Source organism: Pogona vitticeps, chromosome 7 (genome assembly GCF_051106095.1).
Source record: "Pogona vitticeps strain Pit_001003342236 chromosome 7, PviZW2.1, whole genome shotgun sequence".
Classification (NCBI taxonomy): Eukaryota; Metazoa; Chordata; class Lepidosauria; order Squamata; family Agamidae; genus Pogona; species Pogona vitticeps.
The window spans coordinates 28,252,712-28,269,950 of NC_135789.1; the positions used below are offsets into that span (position 1 = coordinate 28,252,712).

General features: G+C 44.0%; 2 protein-coding genes across 24 annotated transcripts in view; one reads left to right on the forward strand and one right to left on the reverse strand.

The window, feature by feature from the left end:
* The window catches only part of MSI2 (musashi RNA binding protein 2), a 424,247-nt gene that overhangs the window by 211,361 nt on the left and 195,647 nt on the right, over positions 1-17,239 (forward strand). The window contains exon 1 of one of the 23 annotated variants that reach the window (XM_072978491.2): positions 1,893-14,326. The exons of the other annotated variants lie outside the window; for them this stretch is intronic. Coding sequence (XP_072834592.1) covers positions 14,315-14,326 — 12 coding nt within the window. The 5' untranslated portion in view covers positions 1,893-14,314. Of the gene's footprint in view, positions 1-1,892; positions 14,327-17,239 lie in introns of those variants that run through there. 23 annotated transcript variants of the gene reach the window in all.
* The window catches only part of LOC140701746 (uncharacterized), a 443,504-nt gene that overhangs the window by 10,520 nt on the left and 415,745 nt on the right, over positions 1-17,239 (reverse strand). The window lies entirely within an intron of this gene.

Here is a 17,239-nt window from a genome sequence, read left to right on the forward strand (position 1 = left end):
GTGGTGGGAATGCTGAAAAGGAGAAATGGAATTCTGACGTTATTTGGTATTAGCCAGTTTGCGCCATGCGCAGCTGATTCGGTTGCTTTCCCAAGAGTTTGATTTTGGATTGAAGATGGCAGATCTGAGCAAAAAGTGTTGAGAGCTTTTTCCATGGTGACCCTTTTGCTTCTGGACACTGGCACCTAATATACATTTCCCCTCAGAAATTCCAACTTACATGTACACTGTGATTCTCAGTATAGTGTAACAGATAGAGTGATGGACTAGGATTCTGGACAACAGCGTTCGAATACCCTCTTGACCATAGAAACATACTGGGAGAGTGAAGCTGGTAAAACCACCTCTTAAATATCTAATTTACCCTATTATATTCTCTGTAAGTTGATTCCGATGTATGGAAGTGAGAGCTGGACCATAAAGAAAGCTGACCGCTAAAGAATTGATGCCTTTGAAATGTGGTGCTGGGGGAGACTCTTGAGAGTCTCCTGGACTGCAAGGAGAACAAACCTGAGTGCTCACTGGATCCTGAAGCTGAGGCTCCAATACTTTGGCCATCTCATGAGAAGAGAAGACTCCCTGGAAAAGACCCTGATGTTGGGAAAGTGTGAAGGCAAGAGGAGAAGGGGACGACAGAAGACGAGATGGCTGGACAGTGTCATTGAAGTGACCAACATGAATTTGACACAACTCCGGGCGGTGGTGGAAGATAGGAGGGCCTGGCGTGCTCTGGTCCATGGGGTCACGAAGAGTCGGACACGACTAAACGACAACGATGAAGTTGATTCTGACTTGACAGCACAGAACACACATAAGTTATACCGTTTTCAGTGCTGCTTCAAGACATACACTCAGGCACAGAATTCACATCCCTGAGGATCATCATATCTTCTTGCTTTGCGATTTCTGTGTCAGTCCCTTGAGGAAATGACACATACCTTTCTCTGCACCCCAAATTGCATAAATGCTCCCTCCATGTGTCCATCTCATTATTTCCATGCAGCCCTCATGCATATTTGTCTATGCGTAAAGGAGTGGGGAATCTGCCAGGTAGCTTGCCTTTTCAGCTTTCTCACTTGGGCTTCTCATTAGAGGTGTGCAGATTTGAGCTGTCTGCCTGGAGATTTCTGGGAGATGTTAGTGCAGAAGCGCGGCTCTGTATACTTCTGCTTTTAACACATACGCGCCTGATTCCTCCTTTGCCTTGCTGAGTAAGAAGGAAGATTCCCCCCCTTTTAATTTTAAAGTTTGCCCTTGCTCTGTACACTTTTCTTGCGATGCCCCACCAGCACTGCACAAACAGCAAAGTTTTTGCGATACTTCCACCAACCAAGCCTGGAGTGTTTGTTCTGGGTGATTCTTCACCTCTCCTGTGATCCATGTCTAGAAGGGAAGCTGCCCAGAACTGTGTTGTGTTTTCCCTAGGATAACAGAGTAGAGACATTCCTTTGGACCCATTCCAGTTGCTGTGTTGTAACTGGACAGAGAAGTGCCCTGAATGTCAGGGTGGACAAGGAGAGTCCCTCCACACTGCAGGGCTGGGCAATTAATTTCTATAGGAGGGGCACATGAAAAATCTGAACTGTGTTCGGGGGCCGAACCAACTTTACTTAAAAATAAAATGAAACAGTGATGTTATGATTGTTTTTACGTATTTTAAACTTGTTAATCTTCACAAATACTAAAGAGGTTTTTTTGCGGTATGTCAAAGATAAGCAACTGATCAACTTTAGACAAAAAGCTATAAATGATTTTGATGTTCAAAACTGTCTGCGGGCCGGACAGGAGCAGCTCGAGGACCGCATGTGGCCCTCGGGCTGCACTTTGCCCAGGCCTGCTCCACAGGCTGCTCACTTGTGACTCCCAGCATTCTTTTACCTGTTGTGGCTATCCTGGCTGGTGCTGGTGGGAGGTACAGTTCAGCAGTATCTGGAGGGGCTCTCCTTTGCCCACCCTGGGAAAATTTGTTCTGGACTACAACTCCCAGAGTGCTGCAGTGAGGCTGGGGGACTTTGTGACTTGTAACCTGACCGTTTCAAAACTCTGCTTCCATCTTTCCATTAATTACCCAGCACATGTGAAATGAAACGAAAATGCCACACCGAGTAAATTCCTGTAGATCTCCTTCGCTTGCAGAGTTCATTCTGTCAGAGAACCGGAATGTCTGTTTTGCTTTGGCGGGGTGTACGTGCAGATCTATTGAGCGATTGATGAGGAAGAACAGATGTGTGCTTTTTGAAAATGAAACTAAAATAAGAATTAGGACCTCTGACCATCTGCCTAGCTTAATATCATCCAGTTCTGTTCCTCACTTTTAGCCTATAGGCAGAGACTAGTTAGTGTAAGTTCTGAGTAATTAAACTGCATGACGTTGGTTGCAGCTGCGTATTTGTGCATATGTGTTTGTGTGCATGCATGCATGTAACTTTTTTTTATTTTGCAAAGCTTTTATTCCACAAAACTCCGTGCCTTCCTTTTTGATTCAGGGAGCGCATTCAGCCCTCATGGCACAGCAATTTGATAAAGGCCGAGCTGCAATTAATTATAAGAGCCTTACTGATTGAGACAGGCCACCCACTGGGCAGTAGGTTTAAGGCCTGGACCTGCGTTTCCCTCCCCGCTCAGTAACCTTTAAGATTAAGGAGTTACTTTCTCCGCTCCCTAAGAAAGGTAAGGGAGATAGGGGAGGAGGGGAGAGAGTTTAATCTACATTTTTAGCATTGTTTGGAAAAGAAAATAGGTTGCAACTCTTGCGTCCTCACGCCGTTAATCTGCACACAAACCCCATGAAGGGAAAAAGAATTATTCCTGCTGACGATGGCTAATGTTCCATGAAAATAAAAACGCCAAGCTGCTTTGCACCTGGTTTGTTAAAGTGCTGAAAGCGCAATGTTCCTTCCAGCATCTCGGTAGTGGTGTCATCGACGTGCTTGACCCCAGGAGCCGGCGGACGCTTTTCCCCTCCCTCCAGCCCCACAGCTATCTTTTACCCACAGGGGCTTGACTGGGGCTGGAGCCGCTGTTTTGCTAAGCAATCCACGGAGCCCGGCTTCCCACGTTGTGGGGTGGGGGATGCTTGCAAATTCACAGGTGGGGGGGCAGTTTTAGTACAGGAAAGCCACACATCTCTCCGGGACACATTCCTTCTACTGGCAAGAAAAAGCTTCTTTATTCAGCAGGGAGAGGGTCCGTGTGATGAGTGGTTGCTGGAAAAAGGACTTTTCAGGGAGGAGTGCTGCCGTTTTCTTTTACTGGCACATTTTACTATTGCTTTTAATTCAGTAGTTCCTTTGCTTGTATTTTAATATTATGTTTTCATGCATTTGTGTCATCCTTTTAAATACTGTTTTTATCTGTCTTGAGCCCCAGATGAGGGGGGAAATGGGTAGGGTATAAACCATCTGTCAGTAGTGGATAGAATGGTGGGATAGGATCCAGGAGAGCTGGGTTCAAATCTCCGCTTGGCCATGAGAACTCACTTGGGAGGAGAGAGTGGCAATCATAAAACCACTCCTTAAATATCTCGCCTACCTTCAAAGCTGTCTTAGAGTCATGGTAAATTGGAAGCAGCTTGATCAGATAACTACAATAACATAAATCAGCTAACTAAATGATGCTCATCTGAAGTATCACTGAGGCAGTAGTTTCAGTGTGTTTTTTGTCATCAAGTGGCTTTCTCTATTTCCCATGCTATGTTGTGACCCAGGAAGATATGGGCACATTGCCTGGTAGCTTAAGGCAGTGATCCTCAACCTTGGGCCTCCAGATGTTCTTGGACTACAGCTCCCAGAAGCCTTCACCGCCACCTCTTGCTGGCCAGGATTTCTGGGAGTTGAAGTCCAAGAACATCTGGAGACCCAAGGTTGGGGACCACTGGCTTAAGGTACAGCTGGAGGGCTCTGCTTGCATTGAGTTTCTTCCCTTTCATCCCACAATTTATCTATTTCTTTCTTTATTTAAAATATTTCTATCCTGTCTTGCTCCTTAAAAAGGACAAGAGATGAGATGTGAAAATGGAACTTTAATTTCTGTTCACTCTATATTTGAGCGGGCTAGGTTGTAAAGTACAAATACCACTCTCCTGTCGGTATAACAGGATGGATGAGAATTTGGTTTTGATCAGAATTTACCAAACTCCATGACATTGAAATGTGGGAGAACCTGACATATTTGCCCTTCCCTAAACATGGGCACTACCGAAAGCTGATGTTGCTCAGTGGGTAGGTGAACCAGGTTGGGAGTCTGAATCCCCACGGTTGCCTCCCAGGAGTAGAGCTGGCCAAAAGCGCCGGGGCTGTGTATGGCTAATGGGGTTAGGTGTCCTATTATCGCCTGTGGCACCTTGGACACGCTGCACAGTTATCACAGAATGCTACCAGAAGAAGGGGCTGGGGAACCACTTCTAGGAACTTTATACCTAGAAACGTGGGGAGGGTCACTATAACCTGGAACTGAATTGATGACACATAATTATTTTTTAAAGGCTGCTGCCCACTGACAGCATGTCACTAGGAGCGGAATAGCAGACAGGCCAAGGAAGCAACTGCTTTCTGCACTGGTAAATTGTTCTTTTATTATGCCTTGATGGAGCCTTAAAGACTACAGAGATCAAACTATGTTCCTCTGCGTGGTGTACGAGATTAAGATTAGTCCTTTTACATTTTAGCTTTTCATAACACATTTTTGATCTGCACAGGTTTACTATAATGAGTTTGAAAACACCCCAATTCCCTGCTTCAGTTCTCAATTTAGGCCAACTTACATGATGGGTCTGAAAATCTCTGTCATTTGAAATGAATGTTTCTAGCCCTCATGGTGACAGACGTAAACTTTGAAAGCAGGAATGAAAGAAACAGTGGGCTGTGTGCAAGGGTTTTTTTTAGAAAAAAATACATCACTTGCATTATCAGTAATATTTCCCCCCCAAGGACCAACATAAGTTGTTTAAATTTAAAAGGAGCACTTTCTGACTTGTGCGAATATGGTTTATCTCTAAGAGTGCTAGATTAGATTTTTGTCCAAGGCATTTAGCCAGAAAATGGGGCCAGATTCAAAGCTGCCACTTACCTGAGGAGGAAAAATATCGGAAAATGAGGCCCTACATGAGATACAGGGAGAGAGAAAGATGCCACTTTCCTGAGTCTAGTGACGCTATCAGGGCAACATGTCGTGGCAGATGGTGAAGGTACCCACCACCAGAATGAGTAAAAGGGACCCCTATGTGCAGCAAGTCTGGCCTTCTGCTTCTTGATGTAAATGACTGCATCACCATCTAATGACACATGCCACCCGGAAGACCATTCAGTCCAGAGTCTAAAATTACTGTACCTACCTACACAAATGTTTGGAGCTAACCTTTCCACGGAGTCCAGTGATGCTTCTTGCCAGTCTTTTTTCCTCATTGGGCTGTTCAGCAAGGCTGGGGAGTTGGATATGGCAAGAGTTGCTAATTCTCTATTTCATTTGATCTGTAAATGGTAACTGCGCTGATCTGGGATGTAATGAAGCCAATAGCAAGGGCATTTGGTTTTCCTGCTGGAGCTGCTGGTGGAAGATTCATTGAGTTGATCCTGGTTTTTCTGTTTTGGAGGCAGAGTTGAAGCTCTGTTCCTACGCAGCGTGGGAACTTAGGAAGCTGCATTACACTGAGTCAGCCTATGACTCTGGAAATGACACTGCTGACATTTAAGGAGGAAGATTACTCAAAGGTTTTATCTCCCCCCCCCAATCAAGTTTAAATTCATGAATTTTACGATTTTCAAATTGCAAATTTATTAAAAAAAAGGAACAGGTATAGGCTATCTGTGTGGGCGTTGGGTGTGCATTAATATTAGTCATGGGGTAGTCATGTGCATTCTCATAAATCGACCCTATACCCAAAAAGCTATCTAGTCAAAGGCTTCTGCTTGTAAGATAGCTCGCCTGTGTACAGACAAAGCAATCAGATGCTATTGAACAATATATTTACACCCAAGGGGTTCAAGTCTCTTTGCTCCTTTGCTCCTGCTTCTGGCACTCAGGATTATAGAGGCAACCTGGAAAGTGGCAAGAAATAAGTACCGGATATTGGTTTTGTGGCCTTTTAGAAAGAAAAAAGGATTAGTAACTAAGTGAAAAAAAAATAGAATGTATTGCTTGGAGCTTCCTAACGAGCTACCCTTGTGGCTGGACGGTGCTGCTTGTCTACAGCTCCCAAGTAGTCAGGAACTGCTGTGAGTTTGCTCCCTCTCTCCCTGTCTCCCTCCTAGGAACCCATCATAGGGAGAAAATGATGGGGGTTCGAGTGAGGGGGGGGAGGACCTGGTAATTTGGACTCCGGGCCGACCGCGGAAATAGCCTTCTTCGTATAAACTCAGGTCTTGGATGGAACCTAAAGGAAACTTTAAAAAGCAGGTTCTTGGAAAGAACTACTCTTCAAGTCTCCTGTTTAGTAGAATAATTCAGCGACGTTTTATTTACATAAAGCTTGTCACTTTTTGGCTGGGATTAGAGGGAAGTAATGCGTTGCGTGACATTCTGTCAGTTTTATGTTGTGAAGAAAGCCATATTGACACTGATGGCTGTTTAACATCCTCTCCAGATTCTGTTTCTGGAGAGAGCGCTCTGTTTCGGAAGTGGGCTGGCAGCCGTTCTGCCACGCAGCCGCTTGAGTTTTGGCGGTGAGAGAAACGCACCTGCTCTGGGGAGAGGGAACAGAGTCTGTTGCCCCCAAACAGTAGGGCTTTCGATGATGTATGGTAGGCACTGTAGGTTCTAAGCAGTGATCGTTTTCATTGCATTTGGTGACATAGATGCACACACTCCACATTGTTGGTTGAAATGGCATACCTTCTCAGGGAAATGGGCGTACATACCTTCTCAGTGAAATAAAATATCCAGTTGTAAATTAAAATCTGTCTATTGCACTGGGCTGGGACTTGCAGTTGTGATTCTGTTAATTTCAAACAGAGTGTTGGGAAGATGTTTAATCACTGTTAACCTGACCGCGTTACAGGATATCCCTGCTTAACATGAGTATTTCTAAACATCTAAGTTCATGTGCACTGCGGTGACTGCCCAGGAGAAATGTGAAATCAAGGAGGAAGTAAGAGGCAAGGCAGGGTGTACAAATGGTTGATGGACAGGTGTGTGGGTGTGGCACCACCCTATAGGTGAATGTTATGTGTTATGTGTGCATGTGTATCTCAGTGACAGAGCATGGCGTTATGTACAAAAGGTTCTGTCCTCGATACCTTTTCCTTTCTTCCTACCATTGCACTAATCTGTGGCACCCAGAGAGTTACCCAACATGCAGGGTTCTCCCGGGGGAGGGCAGCACTTTATCTGTTGGAAGCAGCAAAGGGGCACCATTGGATCCTGGCCACATTTAATAACTCAGACATTTTGGAAAGGAGCTCCTTGTATGATGTTGAGGTTGAGTAGGGCTGTTGTTTGAAAAAGAGTACAGAGATCCTGGGCTGGTTCTCCAGAACAGTGGTATAACATGGCTCTGACCGGTGCGCCTAAACATCAAAACTCTTCCTCATCGTGACGGAACTCAAGTCCACCTTTCATGGACATCCCTCATGGATATTGGCATCATTCAACACCGAGGCCAGATATACTTCTTTATTGGAGTCTTTGAGGTTGAGGATTGAGGTCTGCATGGGTTTCAATAAAATGGTTTAAATGTTTTACTGTTTTGATTTTGTATTTTAAACTGTTTGATTTTAAATTGTTCAAACATCTTACGTTTTAAAATAGTTTTATACAGTGCTGGATGGTTGGTCGGTCATGGTTTCCTTCAGGTATCTGGGACGCGGGGTGCTCTGCTAGTTGAATCTGTGCCTTGTTCAGCAGGCTCCTCTTGTGTAATAGCCTAAGAGTGTGTGTAAGTTACATAATAATAACTGCAGAATACAGATGGATGTCTCACTCATTTTGCAAAAGCCTGGCAGTGTACCCAGGCCACCTCCCTGCCTCCTGAGTGCAGGAGCAGAGCTATCTGGGCAGACCTCGCAGCATTCCTCAGAAAAAGCACCACGCAAGAAAGTGAGTGGCAGCCGTCTCTGCAGGAGGAGAGTCTGAAGAAACACTGCCTACTGAGTTTAAGGCTCCAGTTAGCTTTGGTATCCTGAGTGCATGGCCAAGAGACAGCACTCCTTCCTCATCTCTGTCACAATCCCCTAGATACATTTCCCCCCCTGGCATTGCCAATCCATGTCCATCCTCTTGAAGAATGCACTGGCACACACAGTGGCTTTATATAATGCATTCCATCCTGCAGAATAGGAAATACGATCTTTATCAAAACATTCCTTTTTTTAAAGGAGCCCGAGTTGTCGTCTTTGTCTATACAGATCTGGGTGTTATTCATCAAGGAGGGACGGGCTGTGCTGGTGAAGTGATAGCTGATATGGCTCAGGCGCTGTTGCCTTGGATCTGAATCCTCAAATCCTCTGCAATTCTAGCAGTGGCAGATTTTATCAATAGATGCAGAGGCCAAAGTTTACAATTATATTCCATATCATTACATTTCCAATGGATACCTTGACAGATTTACTTGGGCTTTCTTGTTTTATCAGGCAGTCCATTCTATAAAATTACATATTGTTGGCCCAATGGTAATTTGGCTCTCACAGTCGTTGGCTTAGTAGCCAAAGCTGAATTCTAACTGCCTAAATAGAGTGGCAGTATTTTAATACTATCAGAAAAGGGGACCCTGCATAAGGCAGCATGGAGGAAATATAGTCCAACCCCAAAGTTGGCCAGGGTGGGTAGGGAGGTGAAGTGAAGTACATTGCACCTCCATGGAACCACTAATAGATTGAATCCATTGGCCTAGTCATCCCAATTAGAGTAAACTTACTGAGTGAGTGGGCTTTACATAAGTGTTGGCTTCCCATTCAGCAGTTGTTTCTACAGGTGAATCCTAGTAGGGGCAGGCAGTTGGATTTAGACTCTTGCCCAACCAGATATCTTTAGGAAATCCATAGTTTAAATAAGTTTCCTGCTGTTACCTAGCAATTGCCCTATTGCTCTGATCACAAATGTTTCATTTAATAAGAGAAAGTGGGGAGGAGTCTTGCAGGAGTCCATTGTTCTGTTACCAGAGTGGCTAACCAGGTGTTTCTTGGAAGCCCTCTGGAGGACGTGAGTGCAGAAGCACCCTCTTGCTTGGATTCACTTCATCTCTTATTGAGAGGCACATTGCTCCAAATGCTGGAGATAATATGCAGTCATCAGGACCAGTAGCAGTTTATAACCTGATCTATGGATTTGTCTAATATCTTTTAATAAGAACAGGCATGGCATGTAACCACCTGGAGGCTACCACCACCACCACGAATATGTCTGATCTCGTTGTAAAGCCATTAAAGGCAATGGATGTCGCCATATCTTGTGGCAGTGAAAAAACTGATTTGGGCCCAGTGTTCTCTCCAAACATTGTCCAGAGGGTTACAATTTTCAGAAGGCTAGCTGTGCTGTCAGCATAGCTCAGTGAGTTGGAGTGTCTGGACCGGAGTTTGATATTCCATTGTGTCTCCTGAGAGGACAGCCAGCATACGTCGCCTTAGGCACGTTGTACAGTCCTAGAACACCACCAGAAGGAGACTCTCTGAAGAATGTGTGGACTCTGAACACTTTCATACCTTCCCTGGTCCATGACAGCACCAGTTGCCTGATCCTTCCAATTCAGAAATACCACTGGATTTCTTCCAGCGTAGGTCGGAATCAGCTGGATGGCTCATAATTACTATTAATATAGCTATGCTTTTTTTTTGCAGCAAAAACAAGTCTCTTGTGACTGTTTAAAGACTGGCAAGGGGTTTCAAAAAAATCTGCATAAGCTTTCATGGATGTCATCCCACTGTATCAGATATAGGTTTGGTTTCTTCTGCTTCAGAGAAGTCCATATGGAATAGTTTGCTGTTTTGACAATGCACGGAGCTTAATGCCTCTGCAGACAGAACTTACTTGGCTCACGGTGAGTGAGAATCAGACCTGAAGTCAACTCCTGTAAGCGTGTGAAAATTTGGCTCAGCACAAGTGCTTGGCAGTTATGTTTCAAGCTCTTGGTGCATGCCCAGGCTTAAGTTGCCATCAGGAGACATGCCCAGCAGCTTGTCATTGACCCAGCATCCTCCGACCCTGGCCCCATTAATAACAAGCAATTGGCAGAGCAAAACACACCCTATCCAGAAAAGCTGCTTCTGAAGGCCATGGCAGACGAGGTCAGTAGCTTTTTGAAAATGTTTAGTGGACTGCCATTGGTTTATCTTTGTTACCAAAAGCAAAGGAAGAACTGCCCAAAGGGAAGTAATAAGAGGTGGCTGTGAGGTTAAGATACTTGTTGATTCCCAGTTCTAGTGTAAGCAGACTGCAAGGCCAGGGAGACAGGGTTTTATTTTTTCCCCAACCGTTGTCAGTGATCTACAGTAGGCATTTGTCTTTGTTCATTTATACTGAGGAAAACAGTAAAATCTGCTAGAACGAGTTGTTGGTGCTTAGATTTTCAATAAGTATTTACAAGAATAGTACCTGCCGGGTCATGGGCGGCTAAGAAGGTTTTTCTTTCTGGCTTCGGAAAGCAAAATATTGAATGAATTGTGCAGTGTGTATAAATAATCCGAGGAATTAAGCCAACAGTGCCTGGTTCAGTTTGAGAGTGAGCACTTGGGGGAAAAAATCATGTCGGTCTGCAGGCAAGGAGGGACACACCTCCCACACAGTGCTGGCTTGTGTTGCTGAATATTGTTTTTGGTAATCTTTTCCTGAGATCCTGCTCCTAAATACTCCAAGTTGAGAACAGAACAATTGTAGTGTCCAGTTTTAATAAATCTATCTCTTCTAGCTTTTTAATAAGAGGTGAGGGGAAAACTGAATTAGTGGTTGTCAAAAACAAACATAATGTTAGCTCCCTGGGTACCCCCAGAAGAAGGGAATGATAAGCTACTTCTGAGTATGTTCTACTTGGAAAACCCTAAAAAAAATAGAATTGACTGGATGGCACATAGTGATGATTATTAATTCCTTTGTGTAGAGGAAAAATTAGATATAGTTACTCTCAATGAAAATTCAATACATGATGGCAACTACCCTCTATATTGTGGGATGTGGTGGCACTGCAGGTTAAACCGCAGAAGCCTCTGGGCTGCAAGGTCAGAAGACCAGCCATCATAAGATCGAATCCATGCGACGGAGTGAGCTCCCATCGCTTGTTCCCAGCTCCTGCCAACCTATCAGCTCGAAAGCATGTAAAAATGCAATTCAATAAATAGGTACCATTTATCAGTGGGAAGGTAATGGCACTCCATGTCTAGTCACGCTGGCCACGTGACCATAGAAACTGTCTACGGACAAATGCTGGCTCTACGGCTTGGAGACGGGGATGAGCACCGCGCCCTACAGTTGGACACGACTGGACTAAATGTCAAGGGGAACCTTTACGTTACCCTCTATAAATGAGGAGACACGTCCCCTTCTTCTTAGAATGAGATTCATAAAAGGTGAACTGCATAAAAAACTGTTTGCAGCTTCTGCTTCCGGTAGATCTGTCCTTAGTAAGACTTAAATTTTCAAAATTCATCTCTTTTGATGATCCACCTTGAAAGAAACGTTGGAGACGATACGTTTTACACTTCAATTTCCTAAGTCCTCCAGCCAGCGTGGCCAATGGCCATAGGAGCTGGAGGGGTTCTGGGAGCTGATGTACCGTTGAGTAACTCCTCCAAACGTTGCCCTTGGATCCTTTCCGCTGATTGCTGTTGAGCCAATCAAAATGTTAGTGATGGGTTTCTTCCAATTAGAAGTAGTGGGAATGACTACCATTTTTGTTTTGTGTTTCCTGATTTATTTATGTAGTCATTGTTTCAATATGGTGGGTCTGCTTGATTTCCCTGGTGAGCTAGACAACCGTGAGTTGAGCACAGTCTGGTTGCTTCTCCAGCAAAGCTGCTCTGTCACACGTTTGGTAAACATACATTTGGTGTTGGGTTAGCCTCGGTGCCTAATCTTGAACCCCTTGCACGGTTCAGAGACTGCCAATATGACTACAGTGTTCAGCCAAGCCACTGTTCTCCATCTGCTCCACACTACCAGAGAGCAGTGAAATCTGGCATCCTGACAGTTTAGCATTGAGTTTTAACCGCAGTGCCGGGGAGTTTTCTTTGTGTTGTGTTTTTCTTCTGGTGCCTTATTTCACGGCTGTCACTATCTGTTCTCCACGTATTCGAAAAGATTAACTTATTGACAGGCTCCCTGATTCAGTAGTAATAAGCTCGTTGATTCCTCTGAGCCCAAGATAGATCTGTACAATTATCACCTCAGTCAACATTCATTAATTGGGGGTCCAAGTGAGTGGAGGATGTTACGCTAAATGGCAGCTGCTTCCTGGGCAAAGGCTCTGAGGAGCATGCGTGCCGTGGCTCGGTGGCATCCTTTGAAAGCTCCCTTTGCTTTGTTCTTCTGGCTCCCACTCCTAGACACTAGAGATGGTACTTATATGTGGGAGGGGGGGCACATCTGGGTCAAATATTTTAGAGTGAGGTCTGGTGTTGATTTTGTAATTTTTGAAACACTTTGCGCTATGATTTTATTGTAAAGAGCTATGGGAATATTCTGTTAACGGCAACTGCACTCCAGTCTCGTAATCTTTCACTAGGTTCGGGTTCATTGTGATGGCTGTATGTCACCTTCCTCATTAGAGGCCATGAGCCTCTTTATGTCCATTGCTGGAGAATGGACTCTCATCTTGGGGGTAGGCTTCTCAGTGGCCAGTGGGTGAGCCCAGCGCTGGATTTAATTTGGCCAATCTTGCATGGTTCTTTTCCAGTTCCTGCCTGTTCCAGCTACTCTTGCAAACTTGTCTCCCCAGGGTGGAGCAAAATTCCTAGGAGGAAAAAACAACGGTGTAGAAAGCTGTCTATAGTTTTAATTTTTAAGATGAAGGTTATTGGCTCTCTTTCTCCCCCTGTCTCTCTTTTATATATACACTTAGCTTTCTCCCTCTCTGTTTAGAAAAACATTGGTGCAGGCCCAGACATGCAGAGACCACATGTCCAGGATTTTTCTCCCTAGAGTTACAGTACACTATAAGGGAAATTGTGTGGGCAATATTCTCTCCAACCATTTAACTTATAAGAATTCTGACCAATGAATGCACAGACATGGGATAATGGGCACACACTGATAAAGCAGTTCTGCTCATATTTAATAAAGTGCTTTTCAACTGATTAGGTTACCTATTACATGTTTCTGTTGTTTGCTCTGCCACCTAAATATTCAAGGCTATTCCCCACAACATTTCTCCATATTATGTGTGTAAAAATGAGGTTGCATGTAACCTCCAACATTTTTTTAAAGGTCCATTAGTATCTGAATTGCTCAGTTTCTGATTTGGGGGAAAGTGTTGAAGCCCAAAGAATCAAGAGAGAGGTGTTCTTTCGGAAATCAGCCATCTGTTGAGGTAGTGAGCAAAAGGGAAGTCGTAATAGGAGGTTTTAAGAGCGGCAGTCGCAAGTCAAGGAGAGCGGAGATTGGTGTCAAATGCTGCTTCTGTATGACATCTGTCACAAGAAACTGTTGCTGCCTCTCCCTCCACCCACCATGCTGGCTGTCAGTAAGTGGTTGATGGTGCTCTTGTCTCTGTAGTTGCATAATTGCCCATTCGCAGCTCTTTCTCTCTGTCCATTAACTAACTACCACCTTTCCCCCCAGTAACCATCCCTGCCGAACTTGCTCCCTGACAATTTCCCCGCCCCGGCTGTCTCCTCATGTCGCTGGGCCGGGATCTGGGCATAAAGACCTACGTAGTCATGCCTGTTTGCTCCAATTCAGCGAGTGAACGTAGAGAAGGATGAGCACTGAAGTGCTCTGGCTTTGTGGTTTTGGCAGCCATTTGGAGGGTGACACTGGAGGCCCATGGATGCGCAGCTTTTTAAAATACATGGTATACTATGGTGAATGATAGAGTAGAGTTCAAAAAGTTGACAGGGTTATCTCTATCATTACTGGTTTGAAGGAAGCACGTTTATCTGCCTTGAGGTTGGCGCCATATTAAAACTTGTTCAAAGAAAGCTGCCCCAGTAGATTTTACTGCCCAGAGTCACAGAGTGGCCTCGTGCATGCATGCAACCCCAGGTTGGTTGTTCATGGTACCCAAGCCCCAGCCAAATTCTTTTGGCACCTGACCAGAAATAAATCCTCTTCTCGCTTCGACCAGATTAAAACGGTATTTATTTGGTATCGTTTGTAGGCCGCCTTTCTCCTGATGAAGAGAGAAACAACTGAAATAAATAAGTAACACATTAAAAACAATTAAACTAGAAGAATAATGAAAAACACAGTAAGTGGTTAAAAATATTTGAAACTTTAAAAATGAATGTGTTTAGCTAAAAACCAGCATCCAGGGACTCAGTCATGGTTGTTAGCAAGTGGGTCTTCAACTGTTAGTGGAAGGATAAAAGGGAGGGTGCTAAGCTAATCTTCCAGGGAAGAGCATTCCAAAACATAGGGGAAAAAATACAGCAATAATAAATGAAATACAGCAATCAGTAATTTCCTGCCTGCCAGTACACCTAGATTCTGCTGCTCTGCCCACTCAGTCCCGTGTTTGGAGCATTAAAGGAAGGTACCAGCTCCAACTTCAGGTGTCTGTCAAGTCTACACCTCTCCTTAGTTTCTCTGCTTGTAGAATGAAAGTAATGGTCTCCATGGAGGTGAGATGTAAGCGGAGGACGAGTGATACACCAGTAAAGAATATGGGGGTGGGGAGGTTTATAGCACTTTAAGAGAACGTGCGCTACCTCCCTGTTAGTGGTAAGTATGAAGCTGCCTTGTACCTGAGGAGACCACTGGCCATCTAGGTCAGTATGGTTTATTCTGACTGGCAGCATCTCTCCACACCTCACTCCCAAGAGATAGGAGGTAGGGCCAGCTATTGATGGGTTCATCCTCATCCTCATTCCTTCTGCATCCCCAGATTTGCTTCTGGTATCAGTGAGGCCCTTTAGGGCAGTGGTCACCTTGGGCCTCCAGATGTTCTTGGACTTCAACTCCCAGAAATCCTGGCCAGCAGTGGTGGTGGTGAAGGCTTCTGGGAGTTGTAGTTCAAGAACATCTGGAGGCCCAAGGTTGGGAACCACTGCTTTAGGAGATCCACCATGGTGGACGGTGGGAGATGTGGGTTCTACTTCCCAGGAGCCGTGAAACTGACCGGGGAACCTGGGTCTAGTCATTGTCCCTTCTCTTGTTCTGACCTACCTCACAGAGTTGTGATGATGGGGATAAAGCAGGGATCAAAGACCCTTTCGTGTTGTCTTCAGCTCATTGGTAGAAAGGCAGGTTATGAATCTCACTAAGAACTAAAAAATATGGATGCTTACTAGGCTTTGTTAGCAGGTGGTAAGGAGGAGTCAACTAAATAAACAACAAAACAGAAGTTTATAAATGTTAATCTAATTTAATTTTTAAAATGTTAACAACACAAAAAAATTAATAAAACAGAAGCCAAGTTGGTCCTAACTCAAGATTATCAAGTGTTTAAGGAGCCAAGCAGAGAAATTGCCGACCCAACCACAGATGAAGGCATTGGTCCATAGCTATCCTGTCTCTCAGCTCATGTGAGGAACACACATTTCATGTAATAGGTATAAAACATCTGTGTGTTTTTTCTTGAGCAGTGCTGAGCAAGGATACAGTGGGGAGGGAACATTAAATAAACAAAAACACATGACTTGCTCTCTCTTGGAATAAAATAGTACAGTATTTATTTGATTGGAGAGAGAGGATTGAGTAATAGGACAAGAGAGCTATTTCTCTATTTGTTGCTGGTGTTAATTTTGCATCAAATACTGATTCCCCCCCCTTCAAACTGCTCAGAGTTTAAAACATTTAGTAATGCCCTCTTGTTTGATGCTCTTAATTAGTTTGGATTAATTGGTTCTTGTAAGCTGCCACACCGAGCCATGTGGGGGATAGAACCACTTTTTATTGTACTTTGTCTCTTTAAAAAAAAAATTAAGCACTTTGTATTACTAAATGGTATTACTTTGCTCAGCAACACACACCCCACCGCCAAAAGCGGTCACATGATGGATGCACTAGGGAGGGGGCTGGAGAGCTTGTCCACAGAGCATCTGGGTCATCTGTGCAGAATGTCTGTGGTCAAGTTAGACGTATCCCCTCTCTTTTTGCTAGACAAAAAAAATTGTAGGTAGCCATGTTAATCCACTGCCTGACTATCCATTAATTGGGGCCAAGTTGAACTAAAGATCCATAAGGACATCCAACAGTTGTTGAAACTATCTGGAATATGTTGTTGCCGTTTTAAGGTATGTATTGAGGAGAAAAGTGTGAGTGGGCTTCATGAAGTTTTAACAGTATAATTGATGGAGTGACTGGCATTAACATAGACTTAATTAGGTTTGGTTAGGCTTGGTGCAATACACACACAGATTGATTTTGTGAACAACTGAAGATTTCTGTTTTAATTGGTCTGAATAACTCCACCGCCAGAGCAGGTCACAACTACCACACACCGTTGTTGTATCCATTATGTCTGTGGTCTGTTTGTCACCAGCTGGCCAGTCTTCTGGTGATGGGTATTTCTGAACCTAAGTGCAGCAAATCTGAAGTTCACTATGAGGGCCATGGTCTAAGATGTACGAGGTTCGGAGAATCTGCCACGGCTTACATGTTATTAACATAGTTTTCAAGAGTCCAGATTCATGTCCATACCACAGTGAGTCTTCATAACTAGTTGTAGAAGGGTTGTCATGTTAGTCTATGCAAGCATTATAGGTAAAAACAAGATAGAAATTTAAAAAATGAAAAAATGTGGTGGCACCTTAAAGACTAAATTTTATATATGTAATGCGAGCTTTTGTGGACAAGTCCACTTCATCAGACATCTTCATAACTAGCTATATTTAATTTAATTCTTCTCTCTGATAACTACTGTATCACAACGTTATGTTGCTGATATAATGGAGGATAGCTTCTTTTGTGGTATAACTGCAGCTTTTAAATTATTTTCATGTTTATGGGAGTGGCTTCACTTAGTGGTAGAGGGAATGTTGCTTTGTGTTGTGTTTGTGCATGGGGAGGCAGACAGCTGTGTGTAGCATTCAATGATGTTACTTTTTTAAAAGTAACTGAAATGTAGTTACTTCTACAAAAAATCATAACTATAATGGTGACAGTTTTGGGGGGTGGGTTTGCATTTTGACTGTAATAAGTTACTTTTGAAATGTCACTT